Source organism: Acanthisitta chloris, unplaced genomic scaffold (assembly GCF_000695815.1).
Source record: "Acanthisitta chloris isolate BGI_N310 unplaced genomic scaffold, ASM69581v1 scaffold8660, whole genome shotgun sequence".
In the NCBI taxonomy this organism is placed as follows: Eukaryota; Metazoa; Chordata; class Aves; order Passeriformes; family Acanthisittidae; genus Acanthisitta; species Acanthisitta chloris.
The window spans coordinates 34,205-53,080 of NW_008653359.1; the positions used below are offsets into that span (position 1 = coordinate 34,205).

The 18,876-nt window shown below is 35.2% G+C and overlaps 1 protein-coding gene across 1 annotated transcript in view; it reads right to left on the reverse strand.

Annotated features, from left to right (window-relative positions):
- The window catches only part of LOC103807919 (glutamate receptor ionotropic, kainate 2), a gene marked incomplete at its 5' end in the record, with an annotated part of 147,340 nt that overhangs the window by 11,407 nt on the left and 117,057 nt on the right, over window positions 1-18,876 (reverse strand). The window contains one exon of the mRNA XM_009080674.1: window positions 4,286-4,536. Within this exon, the coding sequence (XP_009078922.1) occupies window positions 4,286-4,536 (251 nt within the window). The remainder of the gene's footprint in view (window positions 1-4,285; window positions 4,537-18,876) is intronic.

Consider the following 18,876-nt stretch of genomic DNA (forward strand, 5'->3'; position numbering starts at 1 on the left):
CTCCTCCTACCCCTTCCCACTGTGCCAGCTAGAATGTCAAAATTCTGCCATAGACAAATGCAGTGCTTTGTCATTCCCAGTACTTCCTCTGAAAGAAACAGACTATGTACTACACAGGATTAGCAGGGTCATCTAGTTCAAAATACACTCCAGGTTATCACATTATTAAAATGTGTGTTTGAGGTAGAAAATTCAGAATTACTGGCAACCATAGCAAAACCACACTTAATTTCTAATAAGTTTAAGATCAAATACTACCATAACCTAAAGTCTCTGCAGCTCATTAAAGCTGCATGAATTTTTGAGCCAGCTAGGATCAAAAACTTCTGTTCCAGCTATCCTTACATTATAAAAATATTTTTTGAGCATTTTACGCAACGTGTTTTAAGATTCTGTACTCAATTCATCTTGGGCAAGAGTCAACCAGTTAAATCTGTGCCATCTTCAAAGACAGGTTGTGTCATATGCAGGTCACAGCTCAGCATTCACAATTTCTTGTTCAGTAGAATCTACACCAGTAAGTAAACCAGTTTTGTATTTAACACATATATACTCCCAGCTACTGATCTCTGTTTGGGCCCAATCCTGCTAAGTGCTCATTCATTGTGCCTGAGATAGCTTATCCATGCTGATCTTTCTCAACTCAGCTGCATAGCAGAGTAGTGAGTTATTTACCATGGAAAGTTCAATAGTTTCTGTCTTCCTTGGGAAACAGGTATGAAATATAGACCAGTATTAATTTAGTTATTGTTTTTCTATCTCTTTATAGTAAATTATATATAACTATTTCAGAGAGGTTAACTTAATTCATGTTTTTGCTATAATTTGATGGTATATTTCCAGAAAGATCTAGTATTTTGTATTACAGAATCACAGAATCAGTTAGGTTGGAAGGGACCACAATGCGTCATCTGGTCTAACTTTCCTACTCGAGCAAGGATACCCTAGAGCACATGGCTCAGGATTGTGTGCAGACAGTTCTTGAATATCTCCAGTGAGGGACAATCCACAGCCTCTCTGGTTGTTTCAGTGCTCAGTGACTCTCATAGTAAAAAAATTCTGCCTCGTATTCAGGTGGAACTTCCTGTGCATGAGTTTTTGCCTGTTAGCTCTTGTTTTACTGGTTTCCACACATGAGAAGAGTCTGATCCATCATCTTAGCACTTCCCATTCATGTACTTGAATACATTAATTAATACATATTGTAGGAAGTGTATGACCTCATCTCCCATATTGAAACAAACAGTTAAGGTATGTGCCTTAATTTGCATTATTTGTCTTGCTTAAGTGTTTAAACTTAACAAAATAACATCTGCTATTTTTGCACAAGCATATCTAGTTCTGGCCTCCTGATGGCTCAATGAGTTTTGAATGGCTATAAACATTAGCAGAATTTAATCTATATATTGTTCTTTTCACATCCATAATTTCTGGATATTCTAGAAAATACTTAGTAATTTAGGATACTAATTTTTCAAGCAAACTAGCTTTAGTAAGTGTCAGTAACTGGCAGTCTAACTGTGAAAACATCCAGGCTTATCTTTGCTTTTGAAAGGTGTCAATAAAACAGGAATATCTCTGTGTCTGGAAAGTGCTGTGGTGCCATAAAATCATCTGTTTACCAGAAAGACTACAGGAGTGTCATATGTTTCCTTTGGATTTTTGAGCACAGTAGGGGCATGGATGTTCTGAATCACTTTGCATACAAGATGTAACTTTTTTATTTCCTGGCAAATAACATTGGTTTGTCTGCTGCTTTTCTGAGCTCAATTCCTTTCAAGATTTCACTCCTCCAAATAGGTTCACACCAGCCAATGTCTCCATTTATGTGTGCACTCCAGGTGCATAGAAAAGACTAAAAAACTTAGCTATATTACACAATTTCGATCTGCATTTCCTCCCAATTGGAAGTGCAACTGAATATTTTGGATGCATTAACAAACAAATACACATGCTCACTTATATCTCAGGATAGTCCATATATTCAACAGTTGAAGTTATCTGTTTTCTTTTGTTTCCTTGATTGTTAACATGAACCTTGATCTTCCCTGTTTCCAAATATTGACACGCATTATACAAATATCAGAATGATACTCTGACTCCAAAGGGATGAAACTATAAATGTTACCAAAAAATAGGTGCTTCCTCCTCCCCATGGAATGGCTAAGGCAGCATTACTGGCATGGTTTACTCATTCCAGCAGAGGACTTGTAGAAATTGGAGACAAAAGACAGGACCTCTCATGTCCCCCTTGGCTGCTGTCACCCTCTCTCCTAGGCAAAGGGAGTCTGCTACATTTGGAGAGGATGAAGAGGACATTTTCTGAAGGTCTATGGGTGTTGTCACAAGAGTGGGTGAAGAGGTGCTAGGGTAGGCCATGTGTAGGGACGCTGGCATAATTTCTCTGTTAAGCTAAATTGCACTGAAATTTTAGTGGTCCTGACTCGACTGAAATCGGGGTATATGGGAAAAGTGGGGAGGAGCAGAAAGGTAAGTGTTTGGAGGCAACGTGGAAAGACAGGAGAGAAAACTAACTCTTTCGACTGCTTCAGATTTATTCCTAACATTTTTTAAGTCTGAATAATAGATGATGAGACCTTTCTGGCACAAATGTTGCTCAAAGGTCAGAATTCTTCAGTCATTGAAACCTCTGTCCATCACTAAGAATTAAACAAACGCAACAAAAGCAAACACCAAAAAATCATCCAGCCCTGTCCACCCCCTCACCCTCCCCCCAAAACACCCAACCCACAACTATAGGGCTGAAAGAAACAAATCCTTAATTAAGAAGTTGCTGTTTGCTTCCTCTCACAACTTCCAACATGCTGTTGTTGTCACATAAGATATGCATTTACACCCTGTAAAATACTGAACTCATGTTACAAGAGTATTATCAAAACAGTCCTGTTTTTCTAAGTGAGTATTTGCTAAAAATTCAGACGAGTTAAACTAAATGATACCAAAGTCCATATGAGATCCATATCCATGTTAGGAATGGATAAAAATTGTTGGGATTTACATGGGTTACTTAAGTAACCATTATCTTTTTCCTCACAAATTCAGTTCAGAAACATAACATTCCAATACTGTGTTAACAGAAGCAAATAGCCTGTAGTCTTGTAAAGAAGAGGATCTAAATGGTCCTTTAACAATTTAATAAATGTACCCATGTTCAAAGAGTGTTTAGGACCTTGAAACCTCACACTCCCTTGGTAGATATTAGGAAAAGGAATCTTTAACAATATATTTATAACAAGACACTTGAATAACAAAACATTCCCTCAAAAGAAGTGAAAACAAATATTCAATTTTCTGAGTAATGATTCAAGTTACAAAAACTCACCAGTAGCATCTGGAAAAACACCAATATAAATATAGCTTTTGGATTTACTACTGATTTTATTAAATTTCATTTCTAAATTGAAATTTAGAAATTTAGAAATTGCCAAAGGTCACAAGCTCATCAAAAGCAGAAGTGAAAAAAAAGGGGAAAAAACCCTCACCTAGTAAAATCCAACAGTTCCTCTCAATTCTTAAAATTCAGAATTTACCATAGCAATAAAACATACTGCTTTGGTTTCTGTTTAAATATAGGCACATATTATAGAAATATTTATTTAATTATGCAAAAATGATAATTCTAACTAAGAATTTCTCAAGATATTACTAGGCTTGGCACAATTCCACTATTGTGGTTTTACAAATCACAAGTACAGAACAAATTAACAATAGAATTTTCAAAACTGGGTCAGTTTGAAATTACAGGACCTCACATCAGTAGTAAACCCACTAAAAAACAATCATACTGGTGTAATCTTTTGCAGATGCTACGAGGACAACTTTGCAAGTATAAACTCCTGAAAAGAACATTTCTATAGAGACATTTTTAGATATTTGACTTTGAGCTACAGACAGTTTGTATTTTGAAAATCAGAATTATCTGTAGAAGATTAATTTGTTTCCCATTACAGTTTCAGATTTCTTCTTCATCCATAAAATTAACTGCAGTGAACTTCCAGGAGTAAAAAGCTGTCTTTTTTCAGGCTTGAATAAGAGGAGAAATAGTCACTTGTCCTGAAATCTGGCTACAATTAAACACATTGAAGACAAATTAAAAGCTGTAAATGTAAGACTTTGGATATTTTGCTGTCATCCTTTGTTATACAAGTACTGTACTATACAATAAACAATAAGTGTGCATCACCTGCATTTCACTACCTGATGCTTAAAGTATTATTTAAATAGACCATAAGTATAAAATAAAATAGGTAATGACAATATTTACCTTTTCCAACTGGGCATTTTTTTTTGATTTATACAAAAATTCCCCCACTGCCACAAAGACAGAAAGCACCAATCCTGCTGCCAGCACGATGAAGATTCCTCCAATATTTTGAACTCCCAAAGCACTGGCTTCTTTACTTTCCTCCTCTGGGCAGCCATTGCCTCTCCACCATTTCTCTTTCATCATGTGGAGCTTGCCTTCCTCTTGCAGCTGAAGAATTGCTATAGTGATCTTGTCTCTATATGGAGAACCTAAAGAGACCACAAGGAAGGTAATTGCATGGAATATATTATATGAAAAGTTGATTATTCCTGAGAAGAAAAAAAATGTAATATACTGTCACAAGAAAAACTATATCCTTAGCAACCATAATGTTTATCAAAAAGCCGTTTGCATCTCACCATGGTCACACTGGTCACTAAAATACAACCCCCCATGTGATCACATATATAAATATATATGCACAAAACTTAATTCTCTGAGCCAGGCAACTTGGTGCAACAATTCCTATCACACTTAGTCCCATGGTGTTGAACATCCTTGCCCAACTATTATATCCATCCAAAGAGCATTCCTCTTCTTTTTTTTTCCAATTTTTCTGTCAAATTGTTTTTCAATAATCTTTTAATTATGCTGCAGTAGATTTAGCCTAATAAACATAAATCAACAAGCTTGTTACCCTAAAGCTAATACAAGGTCTGATATTTAATGAACACTTTATCCCGTTACTTTATTAAAAGATGGAAAAACAATTTATGCTTCAGGACCCAGCCACAAATGCCTCTTTTTGGTAGACAATCAGGCCCTTAAGATACTTTCAGGAACATGCTTACCTATTAACAGTACCAGGTAGAAATGCATTCAGAAAGATAAGGCTGTTTTTGGATAACAGGGATGCAAATTCTCATGTTTTGATGTCTTTCTTTCTCATAATTCAGTGTTTTCAAATGACACGATAATTTTGTAGCTTTTGAACATTTTGATATTTCAAGGGGCAGTTCAAAGAGTGGTCTCATATCTTTGTATGTCATCTGCTCTCTTTTTCTTTAGATAGTGTTTAAGGACTTTTCAATGAGTGTCTTAAAATCCACGTTAAAAAAAGAATTATGAGAATAGAGAAAGCTTTTCTTTTCTGAATGTTAGAGAGGGAATCACATCATTTAGAAGTGTTTTCTATGTTAAGACTTGTGTAATGCTTAAAGAGAGAACAAAGCCATCATTTTTCTTCCCTTCCTTCAAAAACAGGAACAAAAGGCTCTTCATTAAAGTGGTTAAGAAATCTCAGGGAAAAAAAAAAAGAGTAGATGAAAAGGCATGGCATCCCCTCTTTCATTTGATCTGAATGCAGCTCTACAATGAAGCCCTCCTCTTTTTCTTTCTGTCATAATAATGCTCCTTGCTAACTGTAATCTTTAGGGTTTCCTTTAGCTGAGTAATAAAATGCATTTTCATTAACTGATTACCTTTCTAAAAAATCCTCCGTACCCATTAGAGAGATGCTGCCTATTTGACTATTTAATGTACTGCAATCAGCTGTGAAGGAGCTGAAGGAATGCATGCATAGGAGGTTTTATAGTCTTTAAACTGTTGGAAAACCTATATATGATTTTTGGAATTTCTCTTAAGTTTTCCTTTTTTTCTTCAATTTCTTTTTAATATCTAGAGCTTATCATGAGAATAAAGCTAACAGCAAAGAGCTGCTGTGCCACTCTAGAAGTAAAGCATAGAAAGGGTTATTGCAAAATGCAAAAGCACATTTTCTTTTATTCAAGAATAAAAGATGGGAAGGGCCATACTCAAAACATTTAAATTGCAAGGACTTGTGTTTTAATCACCTGTGCATTGAAAAGGATGATGTTTTGTACTAAGAGGTAAACCGTGTTTACACAGGACTCTATGTGAAGCAGAAAGAAAGGAAAACAAATCCTGTTCTACTCCCTTGTGCATGCAGAGACCCAAGTCACAACATTCAGACCATCCTGATTATGCTGAAACTCTGCAAACCCCTATACTTGACACATTTCTTCAGTCAGATGGAAGAAGGAAAGTGATTAGTCCACCAGAGCCTGGGGAAGTGTAAGTGCATTCTATAATCTTTTGGGGATATTTTCAACATTACACTGCATATAAATATTTAACAACAACAACTTAAATAACATTAGATTCAGAGGAATAATCTTGGACTCAGTTTAAGCCATCTTCTGATCTGACAGGCTGCTTTCTAATTAAACTGATTTGCATTTTGTTTCCAGACTTTCTGTTGGTCTAAATATAGTGAGTACCATCTATTCTTCATGTATTATGTATATTTTCTGGGGACCAGATTTGTACACATACAATTCTAGTCTATTTGAAGCAGTTAAAAAATGAATTAACTGAGGAATTCATAGACAGACACCATAAAGCATGGACCAATCCTGTCTACAATGAGCTAAATTTATGAGAGTTGCATTAGAAATATGCAGTTAATAAGGATTCATTTCAACAGTATTTCCATCACTTAGTGTTGGTGATTTGCAAAATTTTGCACAAAGAGTTGTGGAATGGACATATTACAGAGCCTTTGGTCTTTCTACTGCAATATTTGCATTTCTTCTACCATGTCATCTTTTCTTAAAAGTGATACCCTCACAAATAAAGATCAGTGTGGGATGACCAGAATTGTCTATTGCTGCTGTTAAACCCAGCATTTAAAATTTTATGCCCATGCAAAAACTAGCATTGAATGCTGTAGTTCTATTCGATTTCTGAATAGAATGTTCTAAATTCATTGATTCACATTTTGCAACAAATACTGAGTACAGCTAAGAATCTGATATTGAGAAAAAAAATAATTTTTAAGGCTGTTTATACTGATTCAAGTGGCTATTAAGAGAACAAAGGAAGCATATCAACAATATTATTTCCCTAGGCTTTATTTTCTCCTAGCTCTTTTCTGTTACAAGCTGGATTGCATGTCCCAGTAATGGAAAATCAATCCAGAAGAACCTCAAGTGGCTAAGAGTATCACCCTCTGATCTGTGGGTGACAAAGGTATCATACCAAAAAAAAGAGACAATAAACATGAAATATGGTCAAGGCATCCAGATTACACTCTGGATGTTAAAACTGTTTTCCTTGTACAAATGAAAAATTCACCAAGTAAATGCAAAAGATTTTTGACATTAGTGCTAATTTTCCCTATCACTTATCACACAACTGAAAAATGAATCAAGCCCTTCCATGAGGTATTGGAAGAAGACCATGTCCTGCTTTTTACATTTTTTAATGAGAAGTGTTCCATTTAATAATTTAAATTTTCATGAAAGAGAATTTACTGTTCAAAACAATGAAAAAAACAAAAAAAACCCCCAAACTAGAAGACACAGACAATGAATAAGAATGAATTTGCAAAATCAAGGCAGTATGAGTAAGAGCAAACTAATAGAGCATAAAGAAAAAAAGACAAATAGAAGAAAGAGTCAAATTCTGGAATGTGAAGAAATAAAAACTCCACATCTCAACCTTCATTAAAAGACAAAGGAGTTGAAAAACTTACAAGTCTGTACATGGGGGGAATTCAGGGAGGGCATAGACACAGTGATTTTTACAACTCTATTCCAAAATCAGGTTAAAAATATGAGTGTATAATTTCCATTGAATGCAGAGAAAGGGAGAAGACCAGCATAGAATTACCTTTTTCTCCCCTCTGTTTTCCTGGTTTCTCCTGCTTTTTATTCCTCTATCAAGTGAAGAATTATTCCTATGGCAAACTGGGACTGGAGGGCCTACAGAATATAATCTATACATTATTAGCTGGTCCTACTCTAGCTGTTGCTTGCAGGAATGAGAATTCCTGCCAGAAGAATTTTAAGACCTTCTGTTATAGAGACCTTAGTGCCTTCTTACACAGGTTCAACAAACTCAATATGGGAGGCAATAACTTCTATTTGCAGTACCTGCTTATGAAAATTTAAAATAAAAATGGAAATTTGCATAAAATACCATTGTCTGAAGCATCTGTACAAAACTAAGATAACACAGTCTCTCAGAATTACTGCAGAAGCTATACACTGATATGTTTTCTACCCTGAAGTCTCAGTATATAAAGATTTATGCACATAATGGTATGTTTAATCAAAACACTTAAGCTTTTTATATTGAGACTTCACTGCATACAGATTAGTATTTTGAAATTCTGCTGATCTGGCTTGTCTTGAAAATGCTTCCTACTAGATTATAGCTTAGTAAAATCTCCTGCCTGGTTTCTTTTAGCTTGCTTTACTCATTCCTCCAAATACAAAAGGAGTTGGAGGATATTGGGACCTGTAGAATTGAATTTGGCTCTAAGTAAATAAAAAGGAAGAGCAGAATTCTGCTAACTCTTTCATTAAGAAAATGTTCAACCAGGAAAGCATTTGTTTCATTCCAGGTACATTTGACCAGAAGAATTACCTGATATTTTGAATACTAGTGTCCATGGGACATACTTACATGATACTTTTGATTTGCTAGATAGTAAAATGCATCTTTAATTCTTGGCCACTTCTGCACACTGTTGGCTCATGTTGAGCTGCTGTCCACCAGCACTCCCAAATCCCTTTCTGTTCAACAACACTCAAGTCACTCTTCTCACAGGCTGTAGCACTGCATAAGTTGTTGTGTCCCAAGCACAGGACCAGCACTTTGCCCTATTGACCCTCATGCAGTTCTCCTCAGCCAACTGATCATCTGTCCAGGCCTCTCTGTAGAGCTTTCCTATCTCAGGTAGATTGACACTCCCACCCAATTTAGTGCCATCTGCAAATTTCCTGAGGGTGCACTCAATCCCCAAGTCCAGATCATCAATAAATATGTCAAATAGGACTGGCCCCAGTATTGAGCCCCAGGGAACACCACTAGTGACCAGCTGCCAATTGGATTTAGCTCTGATATCTAAACTGCTCTAAAACACATCTCCTCGATTAAACACTGAATTCAAACAAATGAATGTTAGTAACATTTTTCATAGACTCTTCATGCATTTTGACATCACAGACAATTTGAAAAGATCATAATCATAATACACTATTATCTCTCTATCCTTGTTGATTGGTGCAGCTGCAGAACAGGAAGTTATCTTTGTTGAAACCTCTACTGAGAAAATCAGCATTATTTTTACCACAGATAAAAGTATTTCATATTTATGCAGGGTCTTCTTTTTTTTTTCAGCTCTCCTTGCAAACCTCTATCACTCCCATATGAATGGTTTGTAAATACAGACTCCTTTGTGAGAAATATCTGACACTACCCAGCAACAAATAGTGGAATTAAGAAAGAATTCCTTATTGATATAAAGCTCAGTCTCTTGCCATGCTTCCCAAGTAATGCCTCAATACATTCATACTTCTGAGGCAACTATTAAAAACCAGATCTTTCATCAAATATGTTAGCCACACTTTCTAACATTTCAGCAACAATAAATTAACTGCTCAAGCAGTTGAAATTCTCAAATTAGTTTCAATACATGGTTTGACCTGCATAAAAATAAATAATTTGCACCTATTTTTTTTTTTTTGCATTAGGTTTAGCTAATGAAGACAAATGTATTAATTTGTTTTAGTTACAGAAGAACTGAAGCTCAGCACTTTTATGCATGTATAAGTGATGAATATTGCAGTTCAGATTGTATGAAGGATTATAGACCAAGTGCAGGCAAGCAGAAGAAAAAGGCCTCCTGTCTTGGTACATGGTTTCCTATTTATTTCTACAGAGGCAGATAAGGTTTATACGTCTCATCTCCAAGGACTGTTAAAAACGTTCATATCACATAATTTTTATGGTCTGAAGGTACTGCAGCTTCAAGAGAACTAGTGTGTCTTAACAATAAAAACAAATTATTTCTTACGAACTGTTATTATTACTACTCCTACTACTACTATTACTATTATCCTTATAGTAACATATATATTGAAAACTATCAGCAGGGGTCAAAGTTTATATGCTTAGTACTGATATTCAAAGTGCAAAAAAACATATTTGAAATTACCTAATATATAATATGTATACATAAAAGCATATTCACAGTTTCCAAGTACAGTGCTGGACTGTGAGATGGATAGTTTCCTCCAGGGACAGTCCTTTACAACAGGTAATAGGCAAAGATGGCTCAGATACCCTCAGTGTCCCACACTTATATCAGCAGAAAATCACTACAGTCTGAAATCTCAACAAGGATTAAACTGAAAGCCAGTGTTGATTGTTGGGTTTAGGAATTTACAGCAAAAATCCAGAAATACATTTGCAATAATGAAAATTTTAAACTTCTGAACTGTTCAGTATTTTCAGATATGTAGAATTTGTTTCACTTATGTCAACCAAGTGTATTGTTAACAATTTTTGGGGAACTACATTTATACATCATTTACCTGTTATTCCTGTCTGTTTTGAAACCAGCTGCTTTTTGAAAAGTTTCTGGATTGTTCACACCTGTGAGTTTGTTGGTTTTACATAAATCTATTTAGTCATAGATGTGTTAAAAGTATAGACCTTCTGTTTACCTGCCAATGTCAGACACAACTGAATTACTGCAGTAACAGGAACAGACTGAAAATGTGAGTATGTTTGTGCACCTGTGCAGGAACAGTAAAGAATATCACATAGAATGGAAGCATTGAGCATGTAAAGATTCTTGTCAAACACATCTTTAGGGAAAAAGTCAGTGTTTTCCTGCAAATCTGTCCCCAGAAGGCATTTGGAAGACCAAAAGAGAACTTCATCTTCTAATCAGGAAGAAAAAACTCTATCAGAACTGAACACTTGCAAGAATTGAAGTAATATCATTGATCTTATGACACTGTCTACGCTAAAATATATTGGGAATACTGAAGTAAGTTGAAGGCATTTAGTGATAAGAATAAAACATACCCACCCAAACTTTTTGGTGTCTAGTAATCTTCTCTAAGAACAAAATAAATGCATGAAAAAAAGTTTAAACAGAAAAAGAGAAAAGGAAAAGGAAAAAGAAAATTACAAAAGGACAAAAAGAAAAATAAGAGGGAAAGGGAAAGGCAAGGAAAGAAGAAAAAGAGAAAATTAAATGCATAAAAAATGGCATCCAAGGAGTAGAACAGAAAACAACAGAATAGAATATTTCAGTTTAGAGGGACATAAAAAATCATTTAATACATCTGCCTGACCAATCCCAGGCTGACCAAGTAAGAGCACAGTAGTAGAGTAGTCCACATGCCTCTTATACACTGACAGGCTTGGAGCATCAAACATTTCTCTAGGAAGCTTGTTCCAGTGTTTGACCACCCTCTGGGTAAAGAAATGCTTCCTAACATCCAGACAAAACCTCTCCTGGGGCAGGTTTGTACCATTTCCACACATCCTATTCAGACATATTGCTGCAGAATTCAAGGCATTGGTCTTTTAAAAACTACACAATACATAGGAGACAACATCCTACACCTCTGTAGGACGATGACATGTCATCTATACACTTACAAGGTGTTGACTCCTATATTATCTACATTTTATTTTACAGACAAGCCCCAAAAGTAAACTAATTTTTAGATGATGAAAAAACAGGCTGCAAATCACTGTCTGAAATAAGTGCCACAAGGGAGGAGGCTGACTGAACTCTAAGGGAAAAGTTAATGCTATTCTGAGATCATCATCTTAATATCTTCTTTTCACCTTCTGTTACATATATGAAATGAATCGCTTATTTGTTGGTATTTTTACCACATTAATCTTTAATCTTTGAAATTATAAGCACCTATTAAAAGCTTTTGTCTTGAATAATTTAAATTCCCCACTGTGCCTTGATTGAAAATTTTATATATATGGAAACATGACCCTAAAAAAAGGCACGTAATAACATTTTTTTTTTTTGGTAAAACTAAGAATTTGGTCAGGTCAGCTAAAAAATATCATTACTATAACATAAAAACTTTTACTGTGAATACTTTTTCTAGGTCATTCCCTAGGGACAGAACAGGTAATATAAATCAGCTGAAACTATACAGTGTTATTGGATACAACATGATAATTAACTGTTATACACCTGTTGATTAAAGTATTTTTTTCAGTTCTCTCTGAATCCAGCAGCTTATCACTGGGATAGCAAGAACACTATTGTATTTCACTTATTAATGGCTTAGATAAATATAAATAATTCATGAAGTCATATTCCTAGAGAAGATATGAAATAGCAGATCATAAATTATTGTCTGAATCCCTCTTTTTTTCTGCAGAGAAGTCTTTAATTTAAGTGAGTGGAGTGTGAAATACTCTTTCTAGATTCTATGTCTGATGAAATTATATGACTACTACTGTTCTCAAAATGTGTATACTCCAAACAACATTTTAATTACATGCTACACAGCTGACTGAAAATGAAAGAAAAATTGAAAAATGTAAGAAGAAACAAACCTCCTTGACTCTGATTTGACAAAAATAAAAGAAAAAAAAAAGTTTATATTGACTACATTGTGCAAAAGTATACAAATAAATTTCTACATACATCAGTTGACCAAAGAGACTTTTTGGAATTCATACATGAGAGGGTTAATTTTTGAGAATCTTTTAAAAGAATATTTTTTTTTGTATAAAAGATAAAAATGTCTGGAAACAAAGACATTTTATTTGATATTTCATTAGAATTTGCAGAAAAGAGAACTTCACTAAAGAAAGTACCTCTGCATCAATAGAACATGAGAAGCTTGAAGTTTTGTTTCATCCTTTGAATTTAAGTGAGTGTGCTGATCCCTGCAGCCTGCAGCCAATGCATCTCTGCTGGAAGGCTGTTTATTTTATCAATACATTTCTCTTTTTGACATGTGAAGTATAACGGGTTTGCATCACAGTAGCTGCCAACTTTCTGCTGTGAATTTGTAAACATACCCCATGCAGATCTATTTTATGCACTTATATGGATGAATTTTTAGACCTGTATCTGTGTAACTACCTCAAGTTATTACAGCTTTGTATAATGGGGAGTTATCACAGAATATACAGAGTTGGAAGGGATCCTTGAGGATCATCTAGTCCAACTCCTGACCCTGCACAGGACATTCCTGAGAAACACATCTTGTGCCTGAGAGTGTTGTCCAAATGCCTCTTGAACTCTGTCAGGTTTGGTGCTGTGAGAACTTCTCTGAGGAGCCTATTCCAGTGCCCAACCACCCTCTGGGGGAAGAACCATTTTCTAATCTCCAACCTAAACCTTCCCTGACACAACATCAGACCATTCCCTTGGGTTGGGTCCTGGGGTGCCAGAGGGAAGAGGTCAGTGCTGTCCCTCCACTTCCTTTTATGATGAAGTTGTCCACAGCAATGAGGTCTCCCCTCCCCTCTTTTGTAAGACTTAGCTTGGCAATGAAATGCTGATAGCTTTATCCCCTTGGTATGTTGACCCCAAATCATTGTATTTCATTCATATCCTGAGAATTGCATTGCATCCCCATGCACAGTGAAGAGTCTCTATAGAGTTGGGGAATGCACTTTTTATTTTTTTAGATTTTTAAAGTTAACAATGAAATTTTAAAGATCTAAACAGTGAAACTTTTCCAGCATTTTTCAGGATGTCTTGGTAGCCCATCAATATGGAACAGTCAGGGATAAAAACGCTGATATGCTATAGCAGGAAAAGTCATAATTTGATTACAGCAAGTGAAAAGTAAGTCAAAAAACCTTGCAAAAGTGAAGAGAGTCATGTACCAGATTCTTCTCAGTGTATTCTGCAATCGAAACGTTATTAATATTAAGAGAACAATTAATTTTATTGCAATAACTGCACAGCAAGGATTAAAAAATGTGTTTTACCTTTTGCTCAGACTTTTTTTTTACCTCACCATGATCAGATGTCGTAGGAACATCACTGTCATATTCCTAAAGCCTCTTCTTAATCTAATTCTGTAATTTTCCACAGCTCAGCAATTAGAAAAATTACTAACTCTGATTTCTTCTATGCACCATATCTCTCAAACACTATTTTCCATTTTGCATTTCTTAAGAGTTAGAAGAAATATATGCAAATTTTTAGGATTACTTACACATAACATTTTTCACTTTCAAAATGTCAGAGGCATTACTTTGCATATATCTCCACACATACAGAGTTTGTCTGGCAAGTACAGGATAGCACTGATTTGCCACGTAACTACAGATCATCTGAAAGGTGCATGCTCAGTAGATCTATTCATATGGAATGGGTTTGACATATTCACTTCTCAGCCATTTATGTGCTCCAGGTTCAACAGAGAAGCAAATGGCAATGCCCAAGCCAAATGGAAAGTAGCCTGCTGTCTAACACGCTGAAGAGAAACAAGAATTTGGAAAAGGAAAAAGAACCTGAAATCATCCCAGAAAGATGAAGTATACCTTTTTCTGAGGGATGATTTCAACTATATTCCTTCCACTTTGAAAGGGAAAAAAAATAATAAAGAGGAAAAAGAGTGAAAAATAACTTTAATGGCCATTAATGAATAATATCAAGTGCACAGAACCTACATTTCTAATCTTTCATCTGGTTCACTTCATATTAGCAATGATGTTAATAAATATTAATTGTGGAAAATAGCATCTGGCGCTTAATATTACTGTGTTTTACAGTACGTTGACCATAGGAAAGTCATATTAACTCTGTTTCTGTAAGGCATGAAATGTATATTGCTGGACAGACTAGGTTTTCTTGAAAAAATGTTGCAATTTATGTTTGATAAGAAGACCACAAGCATGTGGATTTATCATAAACTTTTAAGAATCCTTTGCAATGGTAAATTTATCCTAGCAGGGCTTTATTCAAGAACAAACCCAATCTTATACACCTCTATCTAGCATGATGAAGAAATGGGAAATGTAGATTATAGGAGATGATATGTAACACTTTAGAGGATCTATAACAAAAAGCATAAGTTACTCTGCATACCCAAAAGGTTTGTTTTCCCTCCTTCCCTTTCCCCTCTGCTCCCTTCATTCATTTATTTTCTGTCTTTTCTCTCTTTTTCTTTCTTCTTCCCTCCCTTCCTTCCTCCCTTGAACATCAACACTGAATAGTGAGATGTATGCCCACACAAAGACACAAACACTAAAAGAAATAGGTGTCTCTAATAGAAAATTGTACATAATACATATCCATATTATTAGAATATGTTAGAAACTAGAAATTAGCTATACAGCATGGTGACCACTATATGCACACTGCCAGAAGGTTTCCTGTCTCCCAGATCCATTGCTGAAGAACACAGGACTGGCAAAATAGTGCCTCCTAATTAAACATGTCAGAATAAAGCTGATAAAAACTTCTTGCATGCCAAGCTTCAAACTGGAGGATAAAAATACCTCAAATAAATGTGCTCTAGCAAACTATGTTACACTCCTAGTTATGAAGCAATAAACAAAGTTGTAAAAATAGAAAATAAACCAAAAAAAACACAACACCAGTTACATGGGTCTCCCTTAGCTCTTGCAAAGTACCAGTTGCTATCCAATGTCTCCTCCCAGGTCTGTTCTTCCCTTCTCTTTTCATTATAAATCAAGTTTTTCTAGCCTAGCACCAGAGGTGGCTGACTGAAAATGAATTAGGGAATATACTAGACTTTTACTTTAATTTACAAACATGCATCATGGAAGTCATTCATTGGAGGTATCACCAAATTCACTCTCTCTAGTTCATTTTACACTGCTGCAGAGATATCCTACAGAATGCTGCCTTGCACCTATTCCAAACATCACTTTATTTCCTTGATGTTAAAGATGTATGCTGATCCTGCTGATCCGACTTTATGCCCATAGTGCATCACTTCCAATTTCATTCATCATTGCTACATTTTAGCAATCTAAACTTTGTTTACTTCACAAATGCTTTTAAAATAATCATGTAAATTCAGGTTTTGCTTGTCCATTTTGTTTAGAAGGAGGTAATACCTATGCAGTGTCTGATCTGCTGGGTTTTTTTCTCCTAATCTTGTGCAACTTTCTTTCTCTGAATTTAAAACATTATCATGAGTAGAGAGCTTTTACTGCAGTTCTCTAAGCTGATGCTATATTTGGGTGGTTGTGTTTTCCAGGTGATTATTCTGTCATAAACTACTCTGATAGCACATTTTTCTGTTAGGAAAGCTTTTAGCTCTTTTGCTTGTAGCTACTTAAAGTCAAGCAAATTATGTTCTCACTAACTACTATTCTATTAGCCTGCAAAATTATCAAGATGTTGCACCTACTTCCTTTGGTGCTGTTTTCCAAAAGCAACCATATCCCTTCTACTCTAGTCCACATAAGGCCTGTAACAACTCTATTCTACAAATTTTATCTTATATGCTAATACTTCTGCTACTTCAAGCCACTATTCCTGGATATAAACAGACATTTTTGTAAATTTTGGAGATGACATGTATATATTCCCAATTCCTTGCCTCTAACACAAGTAGCCCTGTATTGCTTTGCTCAGAGAAAAGCTGTTTCCCAAATAGGCACAAGCAGTAACATATGTTTTGTATGTAAAGCCACCACACTGCAGTTTCCAAGCACTTGAAAAGTTACTCTTAGGATTATTAAATCTAAACCCAATATTGCTCAATTGCATGTCTATAAACTCCTATAATCAATAAACAATGATATAATCTACTTCTGTAGATTTAACCATGTCATAAGTACTTTTAAAGACTCCAGAATATCTTTCCTGCAGAAATGAGATTAGCTATAATGCATGAGAATATTTTGCATTATCCACTACCCTCTAAGCCTGTTTTAGCTTCAGTAAAGCAATACATTTAACAAAAACTATTCTGACACTATGGATATGCTTCTTCATAAGGTTTTCTTTCGAATGTATGTGCTAGCATAGAGCATTATTTTAGTGGAGGCTGCCTGGTCTCTTTCCTCTGAGACTGCACAGTTAATACATAGGATACAAACCCATTATAAATGTTAGTTCTTTTGATAGCATTTTATAGATACTGCCCAAATATTGGATTAATCTCTTATTCTTAGCTCTTCTGGGAAAAGCCCAGATGCTGTTTTGTTCTGCCTTCATTTCTTCTGTGAAAAACCTTACTTTACATCTTATCTTAGGTGCTGTTCCATTTCCCTTGATGAAGCTCTGACCTTTCCTTCAGATCTTACCTCAACTTTTTTTGCTAACTTTAACACTGTTTCAACTCTTCTTTTACATTCTTTGGTGAGGTCTGGTTCCTGCAGGTATGTCCTCTATTTGTTTCCTCTTGATTCAAGACAACTGTCAGCTCACCATATCCCCTTGAACAGCACTATTATTTCTCTTGACACAGATAATTTGTTATTCCTTCGAATGTTGCAGATGAATAAGAGCCAAATAATGACTTTGATATGACTCAAAGGTAGTGAAGAAATAGTGCATGCATAGTGCCTCCTCTCTCCAAATGAGCTAGGGGGCAAAGACCAAAAGATGGCTTACTTCCTTGCTTCTTTGCATCCAACATTTCTTCCTCTAAACTTAAACTCTACAATACTGTTACTGGATTTATGATTGGTTTTCAACTATTTTCTTGAGTGTTTATGCTGCTTCTAGGACTTACACATTCTGGATTTATGATTGTTTTTCAACTATTTTCTTGAGGGTTTATGCTGCTTCTAGGACTTACACATAAGCAAAATAATTTCTAAAGTAGCTTGGTCTCTCTGATTCCTATCACTTTGGTGTTTCCATGGTCACTCAGATTTCTAGGGCATGCTTTGGATGCTGTACAAATTTTCATGCAGATTATTCAAGGATTTTAAACGATCACTAAAATTTAATTTCCCTCATACTAAATCTAAATGGAAGGTGGTTTTCACCCTCAAAATAACAAAAGGTCTATATATCAGAAAATACGAGAAGCCAAGGAGAGCAGTAGGACTAAATTGCAGTCCTTTCTGTCACGTACCAGAATATATTCAGCAATAAAAGAGCCACAATAGAACAAATTCAAAAAATTGTTATGGATCAAAACTAGATTCCTAACAACTGACTGTTCAAAGGCAGAGTGAAAAGAATCATCATTCCTTCAGCAGGTGTCCATTTCATAGCAAATTACTGATATAATGAAAATTACAAAGGTGTTATTGAAGTAGTAGTGAATATTTACAACCTATAGAGAAATCTGTATTTGATAAGACTATATATCTCTTTATCCAAGATATTCCTGTAAAGTTTACTTCTTAACCTTCCTTACCATGTGCTTGATTTAAAGGACTGGACACAACTCTCAAAGTGATTTAGTGTATACTGCTAACACACATTAAATCAGTACCACATGTAAGGCTTATCTGAGAAAACATAAAACATATTCACATCAATCACAAAATATAAAATTATTCTTAGAAGTTTACATAAATTTTAGCCTTAGAAAGAAGTTGGCAGAATGATCTTAGAGTATTAAGTAGGATCACTGTGCAGTACTGACAGAGTCTTTGTGTCACATCATTTTCTATTCTCATCTATTCTGAAATCTAAAGCCAGATCCTGAGCTCATGTCCTTCAAAAATCACTGCAGTCAGTAGCTTGCTGAATCCCATCCTGTAGATTTTAGGAGCCAAACTATTAACTGCAGCAGGCTTTGAATCTTGCAACTAAAGTTTTGTACTTAGTAAAGAACACTTGACCTGAA